Source organism: Micrasema longulum, unplaced genomic scaffold (genome assembly GCF_059751315.1).
Source record: "Micrasema longulum isolate JH-2025_06_02 unplaced genomic scaffold, ASM5975131v1 h1tg000127l, whole genome shotgun sequence".
NCBI lineage: Eukaryota > Metazoa > Arthropoda > Insecta > Trichoptera > Brachycentridae > Micrasema > Micrasema longulum.
In genome coordinates this window covers 1,325,035-1,345,726 of record NW_028277333.1, presented here as the reverse complement: position 1 = coordinate 1,345,726, position 20,692 = coordinate 1,325,035, and the positions used below count along the sequence as shown (strand labels likewise).

General features: G+C 31.8%; 1 protein-coding gene across 3 annotated transcripts in view; it reads right to left on the bottom strand.

Annotated features, from left to right (window-relative positions):
• LOC148284360 (peptide transporter family 1-like) overlaps positions 1-20,692 on the bottom strand; it is an 87,267-nt gene that overhangs the window by 9,659 nt on the left and 56,916 nt on the right. For 2 of the 3 annotated variants that reach the window (XM_088240973.1, XM_088240989.1), the window contains 7 exons: positions 17,799-17,877; positions 13,909-14,050; positions 11,211-11,297; positions 8,405-8,679; positions 6,782-6,864; positions 4,778-4,948; positions 1,691-1,816 (listed from right to left, as the gene is read on the bottom strand). In XM_088240973.1, coding sequence (XP_088097099.1) covers positions 1,691-1,816; positions 4,778-4,948; positions 6,782-6,864; positions 8,405-8,679; positions 11,211-11,297; positions 13,909-14,050; positions 17,799-17,877 — 963 coding nt within the window. Of the gene's footprint in view, positions 1-1,690; positions 1,817-4,777; positions 4,949-6,781; positions 6,865-8,404; positions 8,680-11,210; positions 11,298-13,908; positions 14,051-17,798; positions 17,878-19,811; positions 19,979-20,692 lie in introns of those variants that run through there. The other variant, XM_088240981.1, reaches the window with a different exon arrangement.

The window sequence follows — 20,692 nt, the reverse complement described above, 5'->3', positions numbered from 1 at the left end:
AGTTATCTATATAGGTTTAAATTAAGGGATGATGACTATTGTCCATGCGATGATATTTCTTCACAAAGTATCGAACATCTGTTATTTCAGTGACCATTTTTCAGTTTGCAACGCCATAATCTTGAAGCAGAATGCAGGAAAGATGGAATATCCTTAACAGATATCCACACTGTAGTAAAAAGTAGTTATCACGCGCCATTGTTCTTGAACTCATAAAGGTAATAAACCAAAATCAGTGATCGAACATCCCATTTCCAAGACAAACAAAAATGATTTTTTCCGAGTACCTTAGCCTTGTACATGACACGTAAGGCTACTAAATACAGGGGCCCAAATATATATATATATAAAAAACAAGAAAATCACCTCCACAACAAATTTCAGTTCATTTGGAGCACAGTAACCCGTGCCCACTTGTATCGAAACATGTTTTTATAAGTTGCTGCGCGCGGGCGGCACGCACTCACTTTGCTGTAATTCAAATCCAATTAGTTGTGATATCAACACGGTTGATTTAATTTGAATAAAATGTCGGTTAAATTGTGAAGTGATCAAAAAAGTATATTCTTAGTCGGGGTGGAAAACCACCAAATAACAGGTGAAAAATTACCATCAAATCGACAAGTTCTTGGGGTGCTGTTTTTTAATACTCGTTATGTTAAATTGACTGCCAGTAAAAGTGCTAATCTAATTATTCGTGAGTGCATTATTTTCTGAGAAAAAACAAGAATACTTCTAGATCTTAATAATATTTCACGAGATGTTCAAAAAAATAGTTCGAAATCCCAAGAAATTCACAAATGGCGGGTGGAAAAATTACAAATGGATTTGGATAACTTATTTGATATCGCATACGTAGATGGCCTCGAAAGAATGAAGATAGGGGAAGATAAAGTGTTCTTGCAACGCAAAATGTAGGAAGGAAAAAAAACTAACTACAGCTACTTCATCATATGATTTTCTACCGCAACAAGAATTTGAAAATAGTTTTGACGAAGAACCTTTGCCGGAGACATCAACCGCTGCTGTAGCGACTTCTATCTATCTTCTATATATATATATATAAAAGGCAATGTTTGTATGCGTATCCTCGATGGACTGAATAACTACTGGTGTGATTTACGTGCGGTTTTCAGCGAAATGTAGATATTTGCCACGAGCATATGTATAGCTATTAAAATCTTAAATTGATTAAATAAATAAAAAAGTCAGGAGCGTAAATTATTCGTTATCCATCACCTGGGTTGCATTCGACGAGAAAGTAAAAAATAGGTAAAAAATTGGAAAATGTTATTTTTTAGTGCAAAAAAAGGTTTTTTTTTTAATTGAATTAAATTTTTGAACAATATTAGTTTTTTATAAATCCCAATCAAAATATTTACTTAAATTCCTTATAATTTCTACCCATTTATTTCTTTTTACTAGATTTTTGGTAATATTAAAATAATATCAATTGTCATTGGATATGTTTTTGAAAACCGCCTTCCTGAATACAGTGCACCCTTGTTGGTGAGAAGAGCAAAGTTTGAAAATTGCAAAATTGAACTAAACATAATTTGACAGTATTTTATTAAAGCATTTCTTAAGGGAATCGTATAATCATTATTATGCATTACAAAAAAAATACCTAAAAATTGGATTTGGGACAGTTATACACTAGGTAGACAAATTTCACAAAAGATTGACTTACCCACTCAAACAATGGAATGAATATCAATATAAGGAGTGGGTTGACGACTTGCATCTGATCTGGTTTGAGAACAAAACTGCCGATTTCCCCGTTCATTCTGGTGGCTTGGAAAGTCCATCGCGATCCCTTTAATAATTAAGAAAATAAGTAAGTACATATTTAATTTTTTGAGATCGACATGTGAAACCACGCATTGTTTTGGATACCTACAATTATTTACAAGCTTGGTTCAGATATACACAATGTGTGTACTGTTTATGAAAGTTGTTCTATTGGTCTATATTTATTGGTTATGTTTTTTATGATTATTTTAGTTTTTTATTGTTTATAATGTTAATGATTATTAGGTTGATTGGATTAATTACGTTTTTTTATTGTAATTTATAATCAACAATATTTTGAGTTTGTCCAAATTTTTGTAGACAAGGACTGGATTCAACTCCCTGGGGAGCTGTTTATATTAACATATTACAACAGATATGAAAAACGTTTAAGAGAAGGTAATATAGAAGTCTAGGCATCTACAGGGCTGATGACCTGTCAATGGCTGGTTTAAGTGACCACTTTACACACTGTGTAACATTCACCATTCTGCCTATATTTGAACGGCAGATAAATAAAGGTTTCAGCTCTTTAACTTCACAAACATCAACAGATGAAAGAATTGAAGGAATATAGATGTTCAAATGTAGGCAGAATGGTGAATGTTACACAGTGTGTGAAGTGGCCACTTAAACCAGCTATTGACAGGTCATAAGCCCTGTAGATGCCTAGACCTCTATATTACCTTCTCTTAAATGTTCTTCATCTCTGTTGTAATATGTTTTGGAAGTTGTTTAGATCTTATCTTCAGCAGCAGACTCAATACCATTGTAAAAAAATCCAGTAACCATTTATTACCAATTGACGACTATCACCCACCACTATCAATACAGATTATGTCAAATTACATATTGTTCAATCACCACTCATTACCTCTTATCACCATAAATTTGATAAAGAATACTATCCAGGAATTAAATCACTTCTCTCTCAGATTGACTGCACCTGTATTTTTAGTAACATGAATATAAATGAAGCTGTAAATAAATTTAATGATTTGATATTGTCTCAAGTCATTGGTCTTTTTATACAAAAAGGGAAGATTTTCAAACTTAAAATCCCGTATTAGTTCAGTATTGAACTGAAACAATTGAAAAAAATAATAATTCATAAACTATATAAAGAGACAGGTAATTTACTACATTATCGTTAATTTTCTCACCCTAGAGAATTGTGCAAATCGAAAGTGGTAAAAAATAAAAGACATTTATTGAAAATACGGAACAAAAACTAACCCGTAATCCCAAAGAGTTTTAGAATTTGTAGCAAAAAAACCTTCTGAAAGTGTATACTCTAACAACAATATTTCCTATGCTCCAAATAACTCTTCCCTGTATTATATAGATACCGTAGATCTTAGTGTAAAATATCTATTGATGAAGTATTTTATTGTTCAAACAAATTAAGCAGGAAAAAATGTATTAGTCATGATGGTAAACCAGAATTATTGCTAAATGCAAATTTATAATTTCCATGCCCATTTGTATCTTGTGTAAAATCTTTCTTGTCTTTTTCTTGTGGCGCATTACCTGATTCTTGGAAACTTCGCATATCAGACCAACTTTTAAGTCTGGAGAAAGCCCAATGTCAAAAACTATAGACCTATATCTATGTTATCCTTTGTTCCTAAAATATTTGAATCCAATACAACAAATAAAAAACAAGTTTCCTAAAACGTATTCATTGATTAACAATATGGTTTTCGAGCTGCCAAATCCACTACAACTAATCTTCTTTCTTATACTACTGCTATCACTTGTGCTCTTAAAGACAATCTTCAGGCTGATGTCTTTAATACAGACTTTTTAAAGCTTTCGATAAAGTCAATCACACAATTATTCTGGCTAAATTACAAGTTACTGGTATAAGAGATCCTTTATTAACATATATCAGGTATTAAGTGGAAAAAAAACAGCTGATTCAAATTAGTAATTTTTTATCTTCTCTAATCACTGTTACTTCTAGTGTAACTCAAGGAGCCCACCTTGCTCCATTATTGTTTAATATTATTATGATGATATTGTCAATGTTTTTAGAAACACAAAACTCAGGTTTTTGTTGATGAGAATAAAATACTTAAACTTAGCAAATCTTCAAATGATTGTCTTTCTTTTTCAACAGGGTATTATATTGATATTGTTTTAATGAATAGTGCGACATCAATTGTCTTTAACTTAACATTGACAAATGTAAAATAATATCTTTCTCGGGACCAAAAACCCTACACGATTCAACAAAAAAATATTTCTCTTTTAATGGTTTCGTCAATAAAAGATCAAAATTGAGATGGACTTTATATGTATTTTCAAAATACTTAATGCTATAAGTGATGTCCCATCTCCGTTACAATAAGAAAAAATTCAAGTCAACATCTGCTATTTATGAAATATTTTAAGAGCAACTTCTGTTTTTATGCCCCAATGTCCAGAATATGTATGTAGATTAGTCAATTCGTCACATAACCTGGAATTCTTTGGGATAGATCTTATGGCCTTTGGTAGATCTCTTCTCCACTAAAACAGTGTGAGATGAAGATGTATTGTCATGGTTTAGTTCGAAGTCTTATATGTTTATCGTGTTCATGAATATATTGTATACCATTATTTTATTGCCCTTGTCTGTGATTGCTACATTGTTTTATGTTCTTTTTGTTCAGTTTCTTGTACATACGTTTCTTCATGTAACTGTTGTAATTGGCTTAGGCCGTACATATAATAAATAGATAAGCCCTGTAAATGCCTAGAATTAAATTTTCACAATGATTTTATTTTATAATAAAAGTATCATAGTATTAAGTCATAAAATGGAAATGTTCGACAAATAACATTATATCTATATTTGTTTACCATTTTATATGCTTAAACAAGATCATTTTTTTTTTTTTTATATTTGTTGTGGTAAAAGAATTGATTGATATGTTCAATACAAAAACGTGTTAATTTTTTTTTGTTGATAATTGTCTACAAAGTTTTAAATGTCACTTACTTGTTGATCAAAGAGGGCCCAAAACACAGGAAGTGGGACGAAAAGCAAAAGGACTCTTAGAGCAGCCTTTATGTCGTTAATCAGTAACGGGCTAAACTTGTCATCGGCGTAGTCGAGCCAGTGATCTCTGCTTTCTTGTTTCTTGACCTTTCCTCTTCGAGATACAGCGTGCTGAGAGAAATTAATATAATGAACCCATCAATAAAAATATTAATTGTTTATTAATGTCATTATTTTTTTGTATGCTGTTAGTTAAAATTAATAAATTACGTTTACAGAAAAACTGAATGAATCATACAAATAATTATGAAAAAAATATTAAAAAACTGGCTAGCAATGTGTTCTACATATTATTACTCTAGAAATGATTGATTACGTCTGTCCTCTCTCTGTACGGGCCCATTTTGCCCTGGGCCGCTGGGCGTCCGGTCAACGTAGGCAAACTCAGCCGCAGACCCTCGACTTCAGACCATCTTCCTCACCCCACCATAAATGTACATAAATGTACCATAAATGAAACGCCTAGCGATCGGATCCTCACACGTGTAAATGTTTTTTTTATGTTTCAAATGGCAGATAAAATGTTTATATAAATTCTGGTAAAACAGTTTTTTTTTCAATTAATAAAAAAAAAAAAAAACAAAAATCTTAGCTTATATGTTTTAACATTAACAGATCGGCCGCAAGATGGCAGTAGTGAAAGCAATAAAAGCAGTTATTTTAATGATTTTATTTTGCTTATAAAATAATATTTATATAAGACATATTTACGTGCGGTTTTTGGGAATACGAAAATTCAAAATGTGACTTTTCTCAAGCCTGACTATTTTGTATTACAATTCACCACGTGAATATTTAGTTTGTGGTGAATTAAAAAAAAAAAAAAACAACAGACAGGCAGAAAAAGTAGCTTGCTGAGAAAACAGAAAAAAGTGAGTATTTGGTTTGTGGTGTAAATAAGAAAAATAAAAAAAAACAGATAGGCAGAAAAAGTAACTTTAATCACATTTAATTTTTGTGTTCTCATCAGGAGTCGAACCCGAAACCCTCCATGCGTGAGTTAAGCGTCTTAACATCTTCACCACGGAGACCAACGGGATATTTAATATAACTGTACGATTTTTGAAGCGTTATTCTGAGTAACAGATTATAATTATTATTTTTGATCAATGTTGGTGTTCGAAGCGTTATTCTGAGTAACAGATTATAATTTTTTTCATTTTGATTTACCCAAACTATTTATTTATTTATTAGAAAATGATAACCAAGTTGTGGTAGAGCGTGGTGCGATGCTCGGACTTCTGATCCCTGGATCCGCGACACTAGTCACGGGACCACAGCCCCGGTTCATTATTATATTTAGATTGCTCCTAACAGCAAAACATAAATTGTGAGGCTCAAAAGGGTGAAATTTCACAGTGCTCAAAATTTTTATAATTCAAATGAGGCCTGAAGGGCCGATAAAGGGAGGTCCGAAGGTACGATTTTCCTAGCATGTAATGGCGATAGCCGTACACAATTACATTATACTAGATTCTGCTAGTATAATGTAATTGTGAATTGTTCTTCTCTGTCATAAATTAGATCATAGGTATTCTAAAAATAAATTTAAGACAATTATTATTCATTATTATCTTTATAATCGATTGACCCACCAAAACCTAGTTTAAAAAAATATTTTCCAACTATTAAATTATTTACATTATGTGGACACACGTAAGGAATTAAAGAGGTGTAAACAAGTGAATAATAATATTTTTTTTAAAAGGATTAGCAGCATGGCTTTAACTCAATGTTAACAACCTTTGAAATTGACAATATAATAATATTTATACTATTTAGACCAGTAGTACACGACCATAATCGTATTTCCGAGGGAGTAAAATAGGTATATAATGTGTTCTTCTTTCATCGATTAAGTATTTTTTAATTAAGTAAAATTGAAAGTAAGTTTATTTTTTGACAATTATTAAATTTATATAGATAAGTATAAATAATTCTTACTCCAATACATTTTGACACTTCAACCAGAACGTTTCCTTGCGGTTCTTTTATGGTATACAGCGGTTTTCCGGAAACAAATACAACTGAAAGACAAAATAATACCCATTTGAAATTGCATATACTTCTTAGACTTTTTCTTGCATACTTATGTAATAAATTGCCTAAAATTAGCAGATTCCGAGGCCAGACATGGAAAAAAATATAATTTCGGCAACAAAAAAACACTATTTAAAAAGATTTCAAACCAACGAAAACGCGTTTTACGTCTGTACGCGTAAATTATAATCAGCAGACTGAATATTTAGAAATTTTCCATTTTATCGAATATGTTTTATATCACGTAGGTTGATGCAGTGCTTAGTTTGCCACATTCTTTTAAGACAGTATTTAAATACAGGTGTCCGCCGGCAGATTAGACACATGATTTTTTTTTAAAAATCTATAATAATATATTAAAGGTAATCAGAAATAATGTGGACATATAATGTTAAAAAATAACTTGTCTCAGATGCTGTCCGTTTTGTTACAAACACTCTTGCAATCAAGACCTCAATTGGTAAAAATTCGCTCGCAGATATCTGGACTGATAGCTGCAATCTCACAGCGAATATTTTTATGTAGGGCAATTATTATTAAAGGCGAATTGCTGTACACGCCAGGTATGAGGTAGTCTCGTCAGAGACAATCGCATGGGGTAAGATCAAATGATCTTGGCAACCAGTCTGTGTCACCAAAGCGACTTGCCGTGGCTCTATCCCGCTGGATATAGGAATGTAATTATGTTATTGAAAACATCATACTGCTGTAGCTCCGGGATAAAACAAATGTCTATCATTGTGCAATATTAATTTGAAGTCACTGTTTCACAATTACAAACAAATGCACTTGACGGCCGGTAACGGCGCAAATAACAGCGGTATTCAAGCTATGAAGTAGATTTTGATGAACTTTTTGCGGGTTGTTTTCTTTCGTTTTTGATTGACGTACTTTGCAACGTAAAAATACGTCTAGCCACAGAAAAAATGTTCTTCAAACGCGTCGAGGTAGAAAATCGTTTCAAAACCACTCTGGCATAGTTTTCCCTCCATATGTAATCATTTTCTTTCAACTGCTGGATGATTTGTAGCTTGTAGGAATAGAATTTCAAAATTTTCATCAAAATATTGTGTACCGAAGTAATTTTAATGGCAGTAGATGCTGCAACCTCACAGTCAGATTTGCGCTGATTTCGTTAAAAAAATTATTTCACACGGTTAACGTTTTACAGACTCAAAACGGAAGTTAAGGGCCTGGGTCGAGATTCATTTCTAACTGAACTTATTTTTTTAAACTTTTGCACCCAAGTCCATTTTAATGGTTTGATAACCATAACTTGATCTTTGGATACCAAAGTGAGAACAAAAACGTCGCCTCGCAACTTTGGTCGAATTCTTGTTCGCGAAATACACCTCAATCGCAAAAGCTCGATGGGCTCATGTCCACGGACTCATATCTAATAAATAATCCGCAGAACAAATCTGCCAGCGAACAACTGTATAACGTTCAATCTTAGGGTTAAAACAAGTTTTACAATTATATGCTAGTATCAAACGTAACAAACGATTATTATAATTCTATACTTACAGATGGAAATGATCATGAGAATACCAGGAACTCCAAAAGCTAATGAATAGCAATCGTCCTGTTCAAAACATTTAACATCGACTCTCAGAATTGGGGTTATGAAAGTAGAAATCAGACTTCCAGAGTTAATGGCAAAGTAAAATAGCGAGAAGAAAGTTGCTAGTTGGGCGGCTTGTTGGGGCAGTCGGAATTGATCGCCTCCGAATGCCGAGACACAAGGTTTTATTCCCCCTGTACCTATAGCAACCAGCAGTAACCCGATTATAGTAAATACCCTGAAATTATACAATTCATATTACCAAAGTTTTATAAACAACTATTCATTTATTTGACCCTTTAGGAATTGCTATTGTTAATTAAGTTTCTCAATTAGATTTAAAATATTTTAATTTTGTAATAAACAATATTATCAAACTAATGATAACTAATGAATAAGTATTTTTTTTTTTTAGGAACTAGATAGGATATTTGCATTTTTAATTCTAGACTGAAATGTTCAAGTATTGTTTTTTACATTGTTTGATCTCAATGGTGAATTCTGTTTTGATTTATTAACTCACAATTTCAACATAATACTGTTTGTAAAAATACATATTTTCTTTAAGATGAGGCAAGCTGTTTTTTTTATCGTGATAGAACTTTCGACGGGTAATACGTAATACCGTCTCTTGTCAAACTACTGATCACAGTTTTTTTTTTATATTTGTGCATTGTAACAATACTCAAATTGATAATGAAACGTTTTACATTGGAATAAAGCTTGCAAACTGTGGAAATTTACTTTAAAAATTAGTATTTTGTTCACCAAACGAATAGGGTTTTTCGTGAAATCCTGAATTTTCTGTAAGTTTGACAACAACGTCATGTCCAGAAATTATCTTCTTAATGACATCCACGACCCTGTGATTGGACATTACACAATCGGAATGTTTCTCATGGAGCTACGTTAAGTCCTTGGTTTATGTAAAAAAACTTAAAGCATTGACAGATTAGTCTGTCAATGCTTTAAGTTTTTTTACATAAAGCACGCTCCATTTCGGGAAAAACTCCGGATTAAAAAAAAAAAAAACAGCCATAAATTGGAACTACAGAATGCGTTACATAGGTAACTGCTAGTCGCAGAGGACATTGGTGACGGATATCATTTCCAAAAAAACAAATGTGTATTTTCATACATTCGAACACAATTAAAACAAACTCATATTTATTTATCAAATATATATTTTTTAATTTCAATTTATTTAAATTGAAACTTGGTATCACGATAACCACCTTTGGTATCATGCTTAAAAAACATTCTAAACTTAAGGGGAAAAAAAGTAATTACTAGGATTTTGAAAAATGTATACAATTAACTTACTTTTCAACGATCTTACATAATTATATATTGGTCATATTGGATGATTCTTTGAAGAGTACGCTGAAAATCCGATGTTCAGAGTAGTTTTTAAAAGATGACTGGCATCTGGGATTTATGACACAAACAGTAATTAGATTTTCGATAATTTTTTTAGTTATGCTAAATTTAACGTATTATGTTCTTTGCCACTTACCGCGCGCCATGCAATATGCTCATTTTCAATGAATCACTCATACTATGAATTACATTACATTAAAATATTATAATTGAGAGCATTGGAAGCAAAGATAGCAACCTCCAAAATTATTTATTTTGCTTACGATGTCATTTTGTGGTTTATCAACATTATTTTTATAAAAATCATGAGTTTAGTTGCAAATAAAGTTTAAAATCATACTTTTGATGGTTTGATAATAGTGTCAAGCAAACACAGCAATATCTATCAGCCATTTTGTTTGATCAATGACATGCTTGAGATTTAAATACTCAATATGGCCGTGCCATACATTAAGAAAGTTTTTTGAATTCGTGTTTATATTGAAGCTAATTTATTCGTATCTTAAAGTTTAAGTTCAGTGAAAATAACATTTCTAACATAAAGACTTTCTTTAGCATTAGTGTAGCAGTTTTTGTTATTTTTCTCGAAAACGCCAAAACGGGAGTTTGCTATCTTTGCTTCCAATGCCCTCAATTGTCAGGCATGAGGCGAGAGAGATGCAGGAATAGCGTTGGGTGTAAATACTGTAGGTAAATGCGATAGGCAAGGAGGCTATTTGACATTCGATTCCTCATCTAATTAGCTAGCCCACTTGTACATATTATTATAGCAACGAGTATTTATACAATAAATCAAGAATTAGTAGGCTTTCATTTTGAGATAACCTTCATCATAAATTTGATGTACATCAAGAATGGAAAAAATAAGAATAAATCTTTTGCGAATATTCATATCGCATAGAAATGCATTGCGGTAATAACACTACTTTAAAGTTACCCGATGGCCTTAACGGCTTTTACTCGTTCAAAAAGATAATAATACTCGAGTAACTTTCATTTCAACTATCATTTTAATTTTAACTTTTACTTTTGATTTTAATTTTAACTTTTGATTTCAACTCTTAATTTATACTTATATCTACTACCTCCATCTAATAATTTATTGTTGGTTGTGAATTTTGACAAATATATTTAAATGTTCATGGAAGCAGAGAGAGAGGGAGGAAAGTAGAGTAGCTATACAATGTCCTCTCCTTTTTATGTACTTTTTATTTAATATTTTTATTTTTACTTTTTAAGAATTCAATTATTTTTCCCCCTCCTCCTGCATTCATAATAAATTAGTGTGAAATCTGTAATTGGTCTTATTTTTTTTTATTGTTCTTTTGTACCTTGTTTTATAAGAAGGCTGTATGATTTCGTTAATAAATAAATACATAAAAAACTTACCTTAGCGGAATATTCAATGGAGGTATTGCTGTAAGAGATATCAGAATGTTTCCAAAAGCATACACTATTGACAGGAAGAATATCGTTCTGTAAAACAAAGGAAAACAATATTGAACACTTGAAACCAAAGTGGTAGAATGAAAATGATATGAATATTTTTATTTTTACAATTTGAGTGCATTTCGAAGGCAAAAGGGCTTAGTGACATAAAGTGAATTTTCTAGGAGTCAAAGATTTAAAAAATGAGAAATGGGCGTAATTTTTATTTTTAATCGATTCCAAAATAATTAAGGTTAGACATTGATTATTTAAAAATATTCGTGTTATGTAGGATAAATACAAAAAACAGATTATAAGGAAAATCTAAACTACAATTTGTAAAAATAAGTGATACATAAATCCATTAATTATATGGACGTCGTATTCTTATACGACGTCCTATACTCTATTATTTACAATATGTTCTAACATATTATGTGTATGTTTATACAACATTACTCCTTTTGTGTGAAGTAAATAATGGTGTTATCTAAACATGTACATTTAAAAAATGTTTTTTGCAAATGAAAATATTTACAGTGTGTCAAAAGTACTTTTGTGTCAAATAATGAAAAATCAGTTTGGGGATTTCTAGCAAGAAGAAGTCATGGCTGAACCAATACCAACACAATGTTGTCCAGCTGAACGTTGCCAAATATCCTTTGTATTTATGTAACAAAAGGCATCTCAATTTTATATACACTTTCCCCAAGCTCGATAGTATAATGAAAATAGTTCTCAAAGATATGTGGCTACGTGGACAAACACTTAATGATCTTCTCGACGGGTTCTTGGTGTAAACACCAACATTTGGTCTGATATGCATAGATGCTATGATGTAGCTTAAAATTTGAAAAATAGCCTATACATAGTATAAAAATTAGGGTGCGTCTATGGTCCGCAAAATACGGTAATATATCTACAAATAACTCAATTAGTGCTGTAATTGTCATTTAGCGTATTTACCGTCGATTTTATTTCGTTTGCTTTTAAAAATATTAAAACATGCATCCATTTAGGTGTTCATCGATTGATAAGAATTTCATATTACAAACATAGGCATTATCAAAATACATAATCACCCATTTAAAATTAGACTCATGAATAGAGATCTATGAATCTAATAGCTAGAGTAGTCAAACGCAGTTAAGGCTATTGTGAGGAGCCCACGGTATATATTCCAACTAACCTATTGGGCTCTGTTTTTGCTTTATGATTGTTGTAACTTTTTATGACTTGTATTATTTTTACATAAATATTTAATGTCCTAGGAATCGCACCCACGACGTCAAGTATGGTAGACGAACACGCCAACCACTGCACAACGAGACGGACATATTTCCACTAGACTTCATTTTTCAGGATTTATACCTGAGAGTAGCCATCGGGTCAAAAACATTTGTCTAGGATTAAATATTTTATTGTAGTTACAATAGAAAGTTAACAGAGTTATCTTAAATTGTTTATAAAGTAAAATCAAATTTTCTGTACGAAAATTTGTTTAATTGTCTGATTTTTTTCGAAACATGTTCAATTACAGGTTATCGACGAAGATACTTGAAATTGAAATGTTGAACATGTTACATGAACGTAAGGTTGATCACCTTACGTTCATGTAACATGTTCAATACACGCAGCATTTACTGTACCAAGGCACTTCATTAGTGTTTTTCAACCTGTGACCGCGACCCCAGGGGGATCTCCCAGGACCTTAACTTTTGCATTACGACTACTATTCTTACATTTCATTTCATTATAGCACACTCAGAATCATTTAGATTTGTCGTTAACTCATGATCATTTCCATATCCCAATTCCTTTTACAAAGAGCTCTCCAATTGCAGCGTATCAACAATCATTGGTATGAAAAACCACATATTAGATAAATACTTCATATTGGCCCTGCCGGAATCAAACTGATCAGTAGCCTGAATGTTACAGTTTATGTATCTGTTTTGCAGTCCATTTCGTACCCTGTTGTGATAGGTGCCGTTACGATAGGTGCCGTGGCGCAGTTGATTAGAATGCCAACTGTGAAGCTGGCGTCTCTGGTTCGATTTCCGCCAGTTCAAAAATCCAAGAAAGTTTTTTTTCTCTGTGTTGCGGTGTATTTTTCATAGCTTCCTTCCATATCCTCTTTTTCTCATCTGTAGACTCAGCGTGTTTTTTTTTAAAAACCTTTAAAATAATTAGTATGTCCAAATGTTTTTAGACAAGGCTTGATTCCACCCCCTAAAGACCTAGAGAGTAGGTAATAAGCCTTGTAAATGGCTAGATTTCCATATTACCTTCTCAAAAATATTTTTCCACTCTTTCGTAATCTTATCTACTAATCTAGCCTTGTTTACAAATATTTGAACGTACTCAAAATACTGCCGATTAAACTGATTGGTATACGAAGTATAAACATTTAGAAGTATTTTTAGGCGTTGCCTAGTACCCAAAGGCCGTATCAATGAATGGTTTAGATCTTTTACTTCACAAAAAATAATAGATGGATGAGTTGAGGAAAGGTGGATGTTCATACATAGGTAGAATGGTGAATGTGTAAAATGATCTGACAGGTTGTAAGTCCTGTAAATGCCTAAACTACCATATCTCCTTCTAAATTTTTTTTTCTCCCTCCCTAGTGTTACAGTTATTAATACAAAGTGCTTACTTAAATCGTCCAAGCCAGCTGTCAGCCATCATGGCACCGAATAGGGGAAAGAAGTACACGAACATGGTGAATACATGGTAGATGACGATGGAGTCATCTTCAGAGAAGTCCAATTTATCTTTCAGGTAAAGAACCAGGATCGCTGTGAACAGAAAAACGAATTCAGAATCGACTTGTCAAAAATGTAACAATATCCCTGTCTAATAGTTAGTGGATAAATACTGGATTTAACGCTCTTAGATTAATAAATATTTTAACAGATATTGAGAACCCCGTGCGAGGGAAATTGAAAATCTAGACATTTACGGAAGAAATGCGGATGTTTAAAAATAAGAAGGATTATGAATATTTTACTGATGACTTAAATCAGTCTATAACAGGTCATAAGCCATAAAAAGCTCTTTATCTTTACAAAAACCAACTGACGAAAAATGAAAAAAAAATGGATATTTGAACATAGGCAGAATGGTGAATGTTACACAGTGAGTAAAGTGGCAACTTAAACCAGATAATGATATGTCATAAGCATAGATCTTCGTATTCCCTTCTCTAAAAAATTTTTAATCTCCAGCTCTGTTGTACTTCTGTTTACCCTGATGCTTATATTCCCGTTTTACAAAAACTCTTCATCTGTATTGAAAAAACTGATTATGAGATTGTGTCATTATTTAAACTATCTCTTGGTGTCCGCATTTTCGCATTTACTTATTCATCTTCAGGACAAAGAATATAAAACTTTTAACTACATATGTCGCACCCCCATAAATACACTGTGGAATATCTAAATCGACCATTTTTCAGGAGAGAAAAATCAAACATTTAAAAATGTATTAATAATGCTCGCAACTCAATGCATATTGACACTATAACGTCTAATATTTTTTTAGGTATTTGCTCATTTTACTGTTGAAATATAAGTTAATTGATTTCAAAGAATACTAAAGTTTGTGGTATATCTCCCTGAAAAAAAAAGTAAACATACGCAAGAGTTCTAAGAGGAGAAAAAGTGGAAATCTGGATTCATTATGCAAAAGACCCAAATTTAGACAAACAACAGTGTACTTTTGGGGGCGCGATGTGTTGGTAATTTTTTTTCAAATATGACAAAGAAATAAAGATAGAAAAATAAAGTCAAAATTGAAACGACGAATCCTGTAAAAAAAATGTATAATTATTTGTTTTTGATTAATTCTTGGATCGATTACCATGAGAGGTTTGATTTTCTTATGTTTTAAGATCTAGTAAAGTGCATTTGGATATTGAATTCATAAGCGAGGCACAAAAGCAACTGAAAATTGAAAATAAATATTTCGATTCGGTGATAGAGAATTCGAATTGACGTAATCAACAAATCTTTTACGGTCCCACTGTAATCGACAGTCTGTATTTTATATATGCGCATGAGCAGATATCATTGTAAATGTTAGACACATTAATCAGGGTCGCGGTTACACATATTATCCATTGATAATATTATTAATCATTATTTTCGCGGGTAACTCTAGAAACATATAAATATTTCGTCCATGCAACCGTAATTTGCCGTAAGCCATTCACATTTTTTTTTCATTGTATTGGTCGTTATTGTATTAACTTGCAAAATGTCAACCGAAAAAAATGTTTTTTTTTTATTTTTCGGATTAACTGCGGTGCTTTTCTAAACCGCTCTCGCGGCCGTAGAAAACACTTTCATCTAGTGTATTAACACACAAATTACGCGATATAAAAGTGTTTTCTACGGCCGCGAGAGCGTTTGGAATATCACTTCTGATGTCTTAAATTTTAATAAAGCATAATGTTAATTTAATTTAATGTATGTCTGAAATAAATACATTCTATTATTAATTTATTAACTAAGATTATGGTCCATTCATATTTGTGAAAAATAAACATTAAAAATATTATTATTAATGAATAAATGTTGCTTTTTTACTCTTCTGTAAAATTTTGAATTTGTGACCGAGTCTAATGACACATTACTGTTGCATCGAGGATATGTAAGTATACCCTGTAAATTTTGATAGACAACATTTCTGTTAAATTATATTTAATTACATTTTTATTACAAATTAAACGGAAATAGTAACAATTCTTGATCAAAATATATTAATTTTGAAAAATTGTTGGGAAAACAATGCGTAAATATAACTTCAAAACAAATCATATAGCACATCATTAAGCCAGCTAACAGGTATAATCCGCAAATAAAATAAGTTAATGCAAAATTTAAAAAGAAAATGAATTTCAATTAACTTAAATAGAAATTAACACTAGTTTTTCATAAATAGTATGAGAGATAATATTAGGACGTTTTGTTTATCGGTGCATTTTCCATATACATATATGTCTACTTTGTTCCTGTAAATTGAACAAAATATTGAACATTGTTTTTTACGAGGAAAATTAAAATGGGCAAAAAATTTTAATGGATATGTTTAATTTGAGCTGTTATATTTTCGAAATGCTACTTTAATTACACATTTTTATTTTATTATTTGTAATTTCACACTTCCTTAACTGCACTAGTGGTGCATGGGACACTGCGTTGGTGCTCCAAAGCATATTAGTTAGTACATGAAGGAAAGATGTCTAGGATTTTTGCTTCGGATCCAGTAAAGAACCGTGACATACTACTCGTGAATGGAAAATAACCACTTTGAGTAAATATTGAACGTCCACTTGTTGGAAATTGAACCCCGGGCTTCAGGAATGGTAGCCAAAACCTCAAATTAGTAGAGCGCGAGGCGGATTAACCCCCATTCGATTTAATTTTTCAGGTTTATACAAATCGTTGAAAATAAAGATTTTTCTTTAACATCCAGTCAATAAAATGACAATGCCTATGTTCAAGATCATATTATTTGATACAAAATTTAAAAAGGCTGACGGTTTTCTCACACATACACTGCAGTTTTAAAGAATTAGTACTTAGTACTTCTTAAATCAAAGGTAAAATCATAGAATTATAATATACCCTCCATCCCCGGCACGACATCCCACCTGCGCGCATGCGTGAAGTGGCCACGTAACGTTGCCGAACCGCGAACAATATACAAATATAAAATAATGTTTTGTTATGTTTTACCACAAAATCTGGACTATGAAAAAAAGTTACTTTTATTGGGCAAACGTAAAAAAAACATTAAATAATAATTGAGTAATTAAGTAAAATTAATACAGTTCAATAATATAAAAAACTTATTAATAAAAAGGCGGGTAAAAATTGGCAATACGAACAAAATGTCCGCCTTGTTTTATTTAAAAACCTGATAGACGGTAAAGTAATCTACTTACACATGAAATGTGATCCCACCCTATTCCCTTTTAATTCCAGCAGTATTTTGACACTTGAAAACGACACATCATCATTCTCTTTCCGCACCTGATGGTGCATAGGGCACTGCATTGGTATACCAATCGCGGCGTATCTTGATCATTTTTGTTACGTGGAGGTAAGGTGATCAGTCTTACGCTCCAGGTACCAGTCCAGGGACTATGAAATATTCTGGTGTGAAAACACCCTGTTTAATAAATATTTCATGCCGGGAAATTACCATGAGACTTCTCGCATGGTAGGCAAATGCGCTGACCATTACACCACGAGGCCGACAAAACACGACGTAATTGAATTTAAATCTGCAGTTGCGTACTAAGCGACGTCTATAGAATAACTAATGGCCAAAACGTAAATCTACTCATTTATGAGTTGTTTAGTCGGCTTCAGTTTGATGTGCGTACGTGGTTTCTGGATTATTATGATTCTATGGGTAAAATATATTTAACTCTGGAACATCTTAATGCACATCTTATAATTCAACAATTTCACAGATAAATAAAGTTCTTTCTTAACTCGAAAAAGGTAGGTAAAGAAAATAATAATAAAATCTTACTTCGCATTCCATAGTAAGAGAATCGCTCGCAGAATTCATTTGTGATAATAAACCCAATGGATTTTGGGTAGGGGTATTTCTGCAACAAAATCAGTTTATTAGTATTCAAGTAGATGAATGATTATTGAAATGGAGGATTAATTAAAGTTAGTGTTGTAAAAAAAAGATGAAAGGTGATGTAAAAAAGTAATCATCGTAACCGAACTGTCGAATTGAAAATACTTTCTCTTAATAACAAAGCAAGCTGAAAAAATAAAATTATTTGAAAAATAAACAAATTATTTGGTCTAAAAAGTTAGTAGAATGTTTTTAACATCTTCTCATTTATTTTAATTTTATGTGCATAAACAATAAAAAAATAGTACTAAAACACAAATTTTTAATATGAAAAAAAAACAAAAATAATTAGGTGACTTGATTTTGAAAGTAATAAAGGAAATTTATCACATTATAAAATTTTTCCATATATTCAAACATTGACAACTGTAGAGATTTCGTTTTTTAAATTGGCCCGCAGGAAAATGTAAAGAAAATACTATTGAAATACAAAAGAGAATAAATTATTTTTATGACCAAGCCAAATAAGTATATCATCATTCCTTGTCCGCACCTAATGGTAAGTACTGCATTAGTTCTCCAGTTGCAGCATATCTCGATCATTTTTGTTACATAAAGGCAAGATGATCTACTAGTCCTGGGCCTATGAAATATTTTAATGTAGAAAAACCCTTTAAATCAATATTTCATATCAGCCTTGTCGGGGGAATCGAACCCGAGAACTCTTACTTGGTAGGCAAATACTCTGACCATTATACAACGAGACCGATTTTGTGTATATAGTAATTGTAAACGTATGTGTAAAGAAAAATGCAATCAATCGCTTGTTACGAACAAAATCATAAAAATGAACTGTCGCTATTCAGCACACAGGTAATTTTTGTTAGTTTACAAGTATCTTCAAGTAATTATTCGCATATAAAGTAATACAGTTTGCAGCAAAATAAACAGTTTATAGTAAAAAATACATATATAGCATATACATAAACATTGTATTATGATAAATAGTTAATGACCGTCATCGTCAGCCTTATATCAAAAATGTTACAATAGAAAAGTGTCGCTTGTCAAAACAGAATACATAACTTATGAATTTAATAGGTAATAGGTCTTTACGCTATCCGCTTATCAAATAAATTAAAGCGACAATGTTTTGAGTTTGTCCAAATTTTTGTAGACTAGAACTGGATTACATATTACAACACAGATGGAGAACATTTTAGAATAAGGAATATAGAAGTCTAGATGTGTCTAAAGTGGCAACATCAAACAAGCAAATGACAAGTCATAAGCTCTATAGTTACCTAGACTTCTATATTCCCTTCTCTAAAATTTTCTCTATCTCTGTTGTTACATGTTTATATTAACAGTTTCTAAGAGGGTTGAATCCAGTTCTAGTCTACAAAAATTTGGACAAACTCAAAGCATTCTTGATAAATCCACCTGTTCCAAGAAGTTTAAAAATGGAAAAATATTTTGAAGCGTTGCCTAGTATCTGGACGAAGTAATTCAATCAGATGAATCTCACTAACATCGATAAAGGTTTCAGCTCTTTAACTTCGCAAACACCAAGAGATGGAAGAATAGGGAAATATATAAATATCACATAAAAAAAATAATTAAAGTAATAAGGGACTAAGAAATAATATCGAGTAAAAAAAAAAGTTTACTACTTGTTAGTGTTAGTTACAATCGCAATACCAATATTTCTTATTGACGAATTGTTGTTTATGTATACATCATAATTGATTTAATTTGCGCATTGTTAATGTTCTAACTCGAAATTGGACATACATCCATGGCCTGACGTGACAATATGCAAAGGAGCTATTTATAGATAAGCTCTACATTCCTATTATTATTATAATCTTATTAGTTATCAGACATGGGATAGGTAAGGCTCTTTTTTTACTTTGTAGCGTTTGTAACGAAACATAATATTTAAAACATAGATACCTTTAAAATGCTCCTTTTTAAAAACGATTCAGTCACAGATTCATTATTCATGATTACGCGGTAAAAATGTTCACATCATGAATGTACTTGCACATATGTTTGACATTTAAGTAGTCATGTTTTATCGGTTAATTCATTTGCTCACTGATTATTTTAAGTCTTAAAAAAATAAACATAATTATAACTGATGTTAAATAGAACACAGATATTTAGTAGATATTGTTCATTTAGCTGATTTTCCGTCCATGCAAAATGACCACAATGCACATTATATTTTATTAACGAAGTGGCGGATAAATGCGCTAAAAATGGAGTGATTGTCAGTGTACCAGCAGGCAACTGACTGTTCCATGATAAGGAATTCATGTAATCGGCTTTCCGAGCCTCATTTTACGGCCCTGTGGGTCTCAGTTGATCGGCATCGGGCCTCGGTTGGTCTTGAGCACCTTGAAATATCGCCCACTTGGGCATCACAATTTTTTTTTGTTTAGAGCAATTTGTCCCTCAGAATAATGCTACCAAAACGGCACAAAATTTACAAATATAATAAATATATTCAATATCTTAACAAAAAGTTCCTTAAGTAAGCGATTAACATTGAACAGCGAAGAATCTGTAATTAAAAATAATAACAGTCAGCAATCGCTGACTATTACATGCTAGTTGATTCGGCCCATCGGACCTCATTTAATCAGCCCTGCAGGCCCAAGTGTATCTGTTCCAAAGGCTTCGGCTAATTAGGATCTCGGATGCGCTGTATAAGATACAAAATAATACATTTTTATTAATCACTTTGTACAGCGCCCTTGAGGAATAACATTATGAAAATGGCGCTATATACGATATTCTTAATAATAATATTGATAAAAGACATGTAGGAC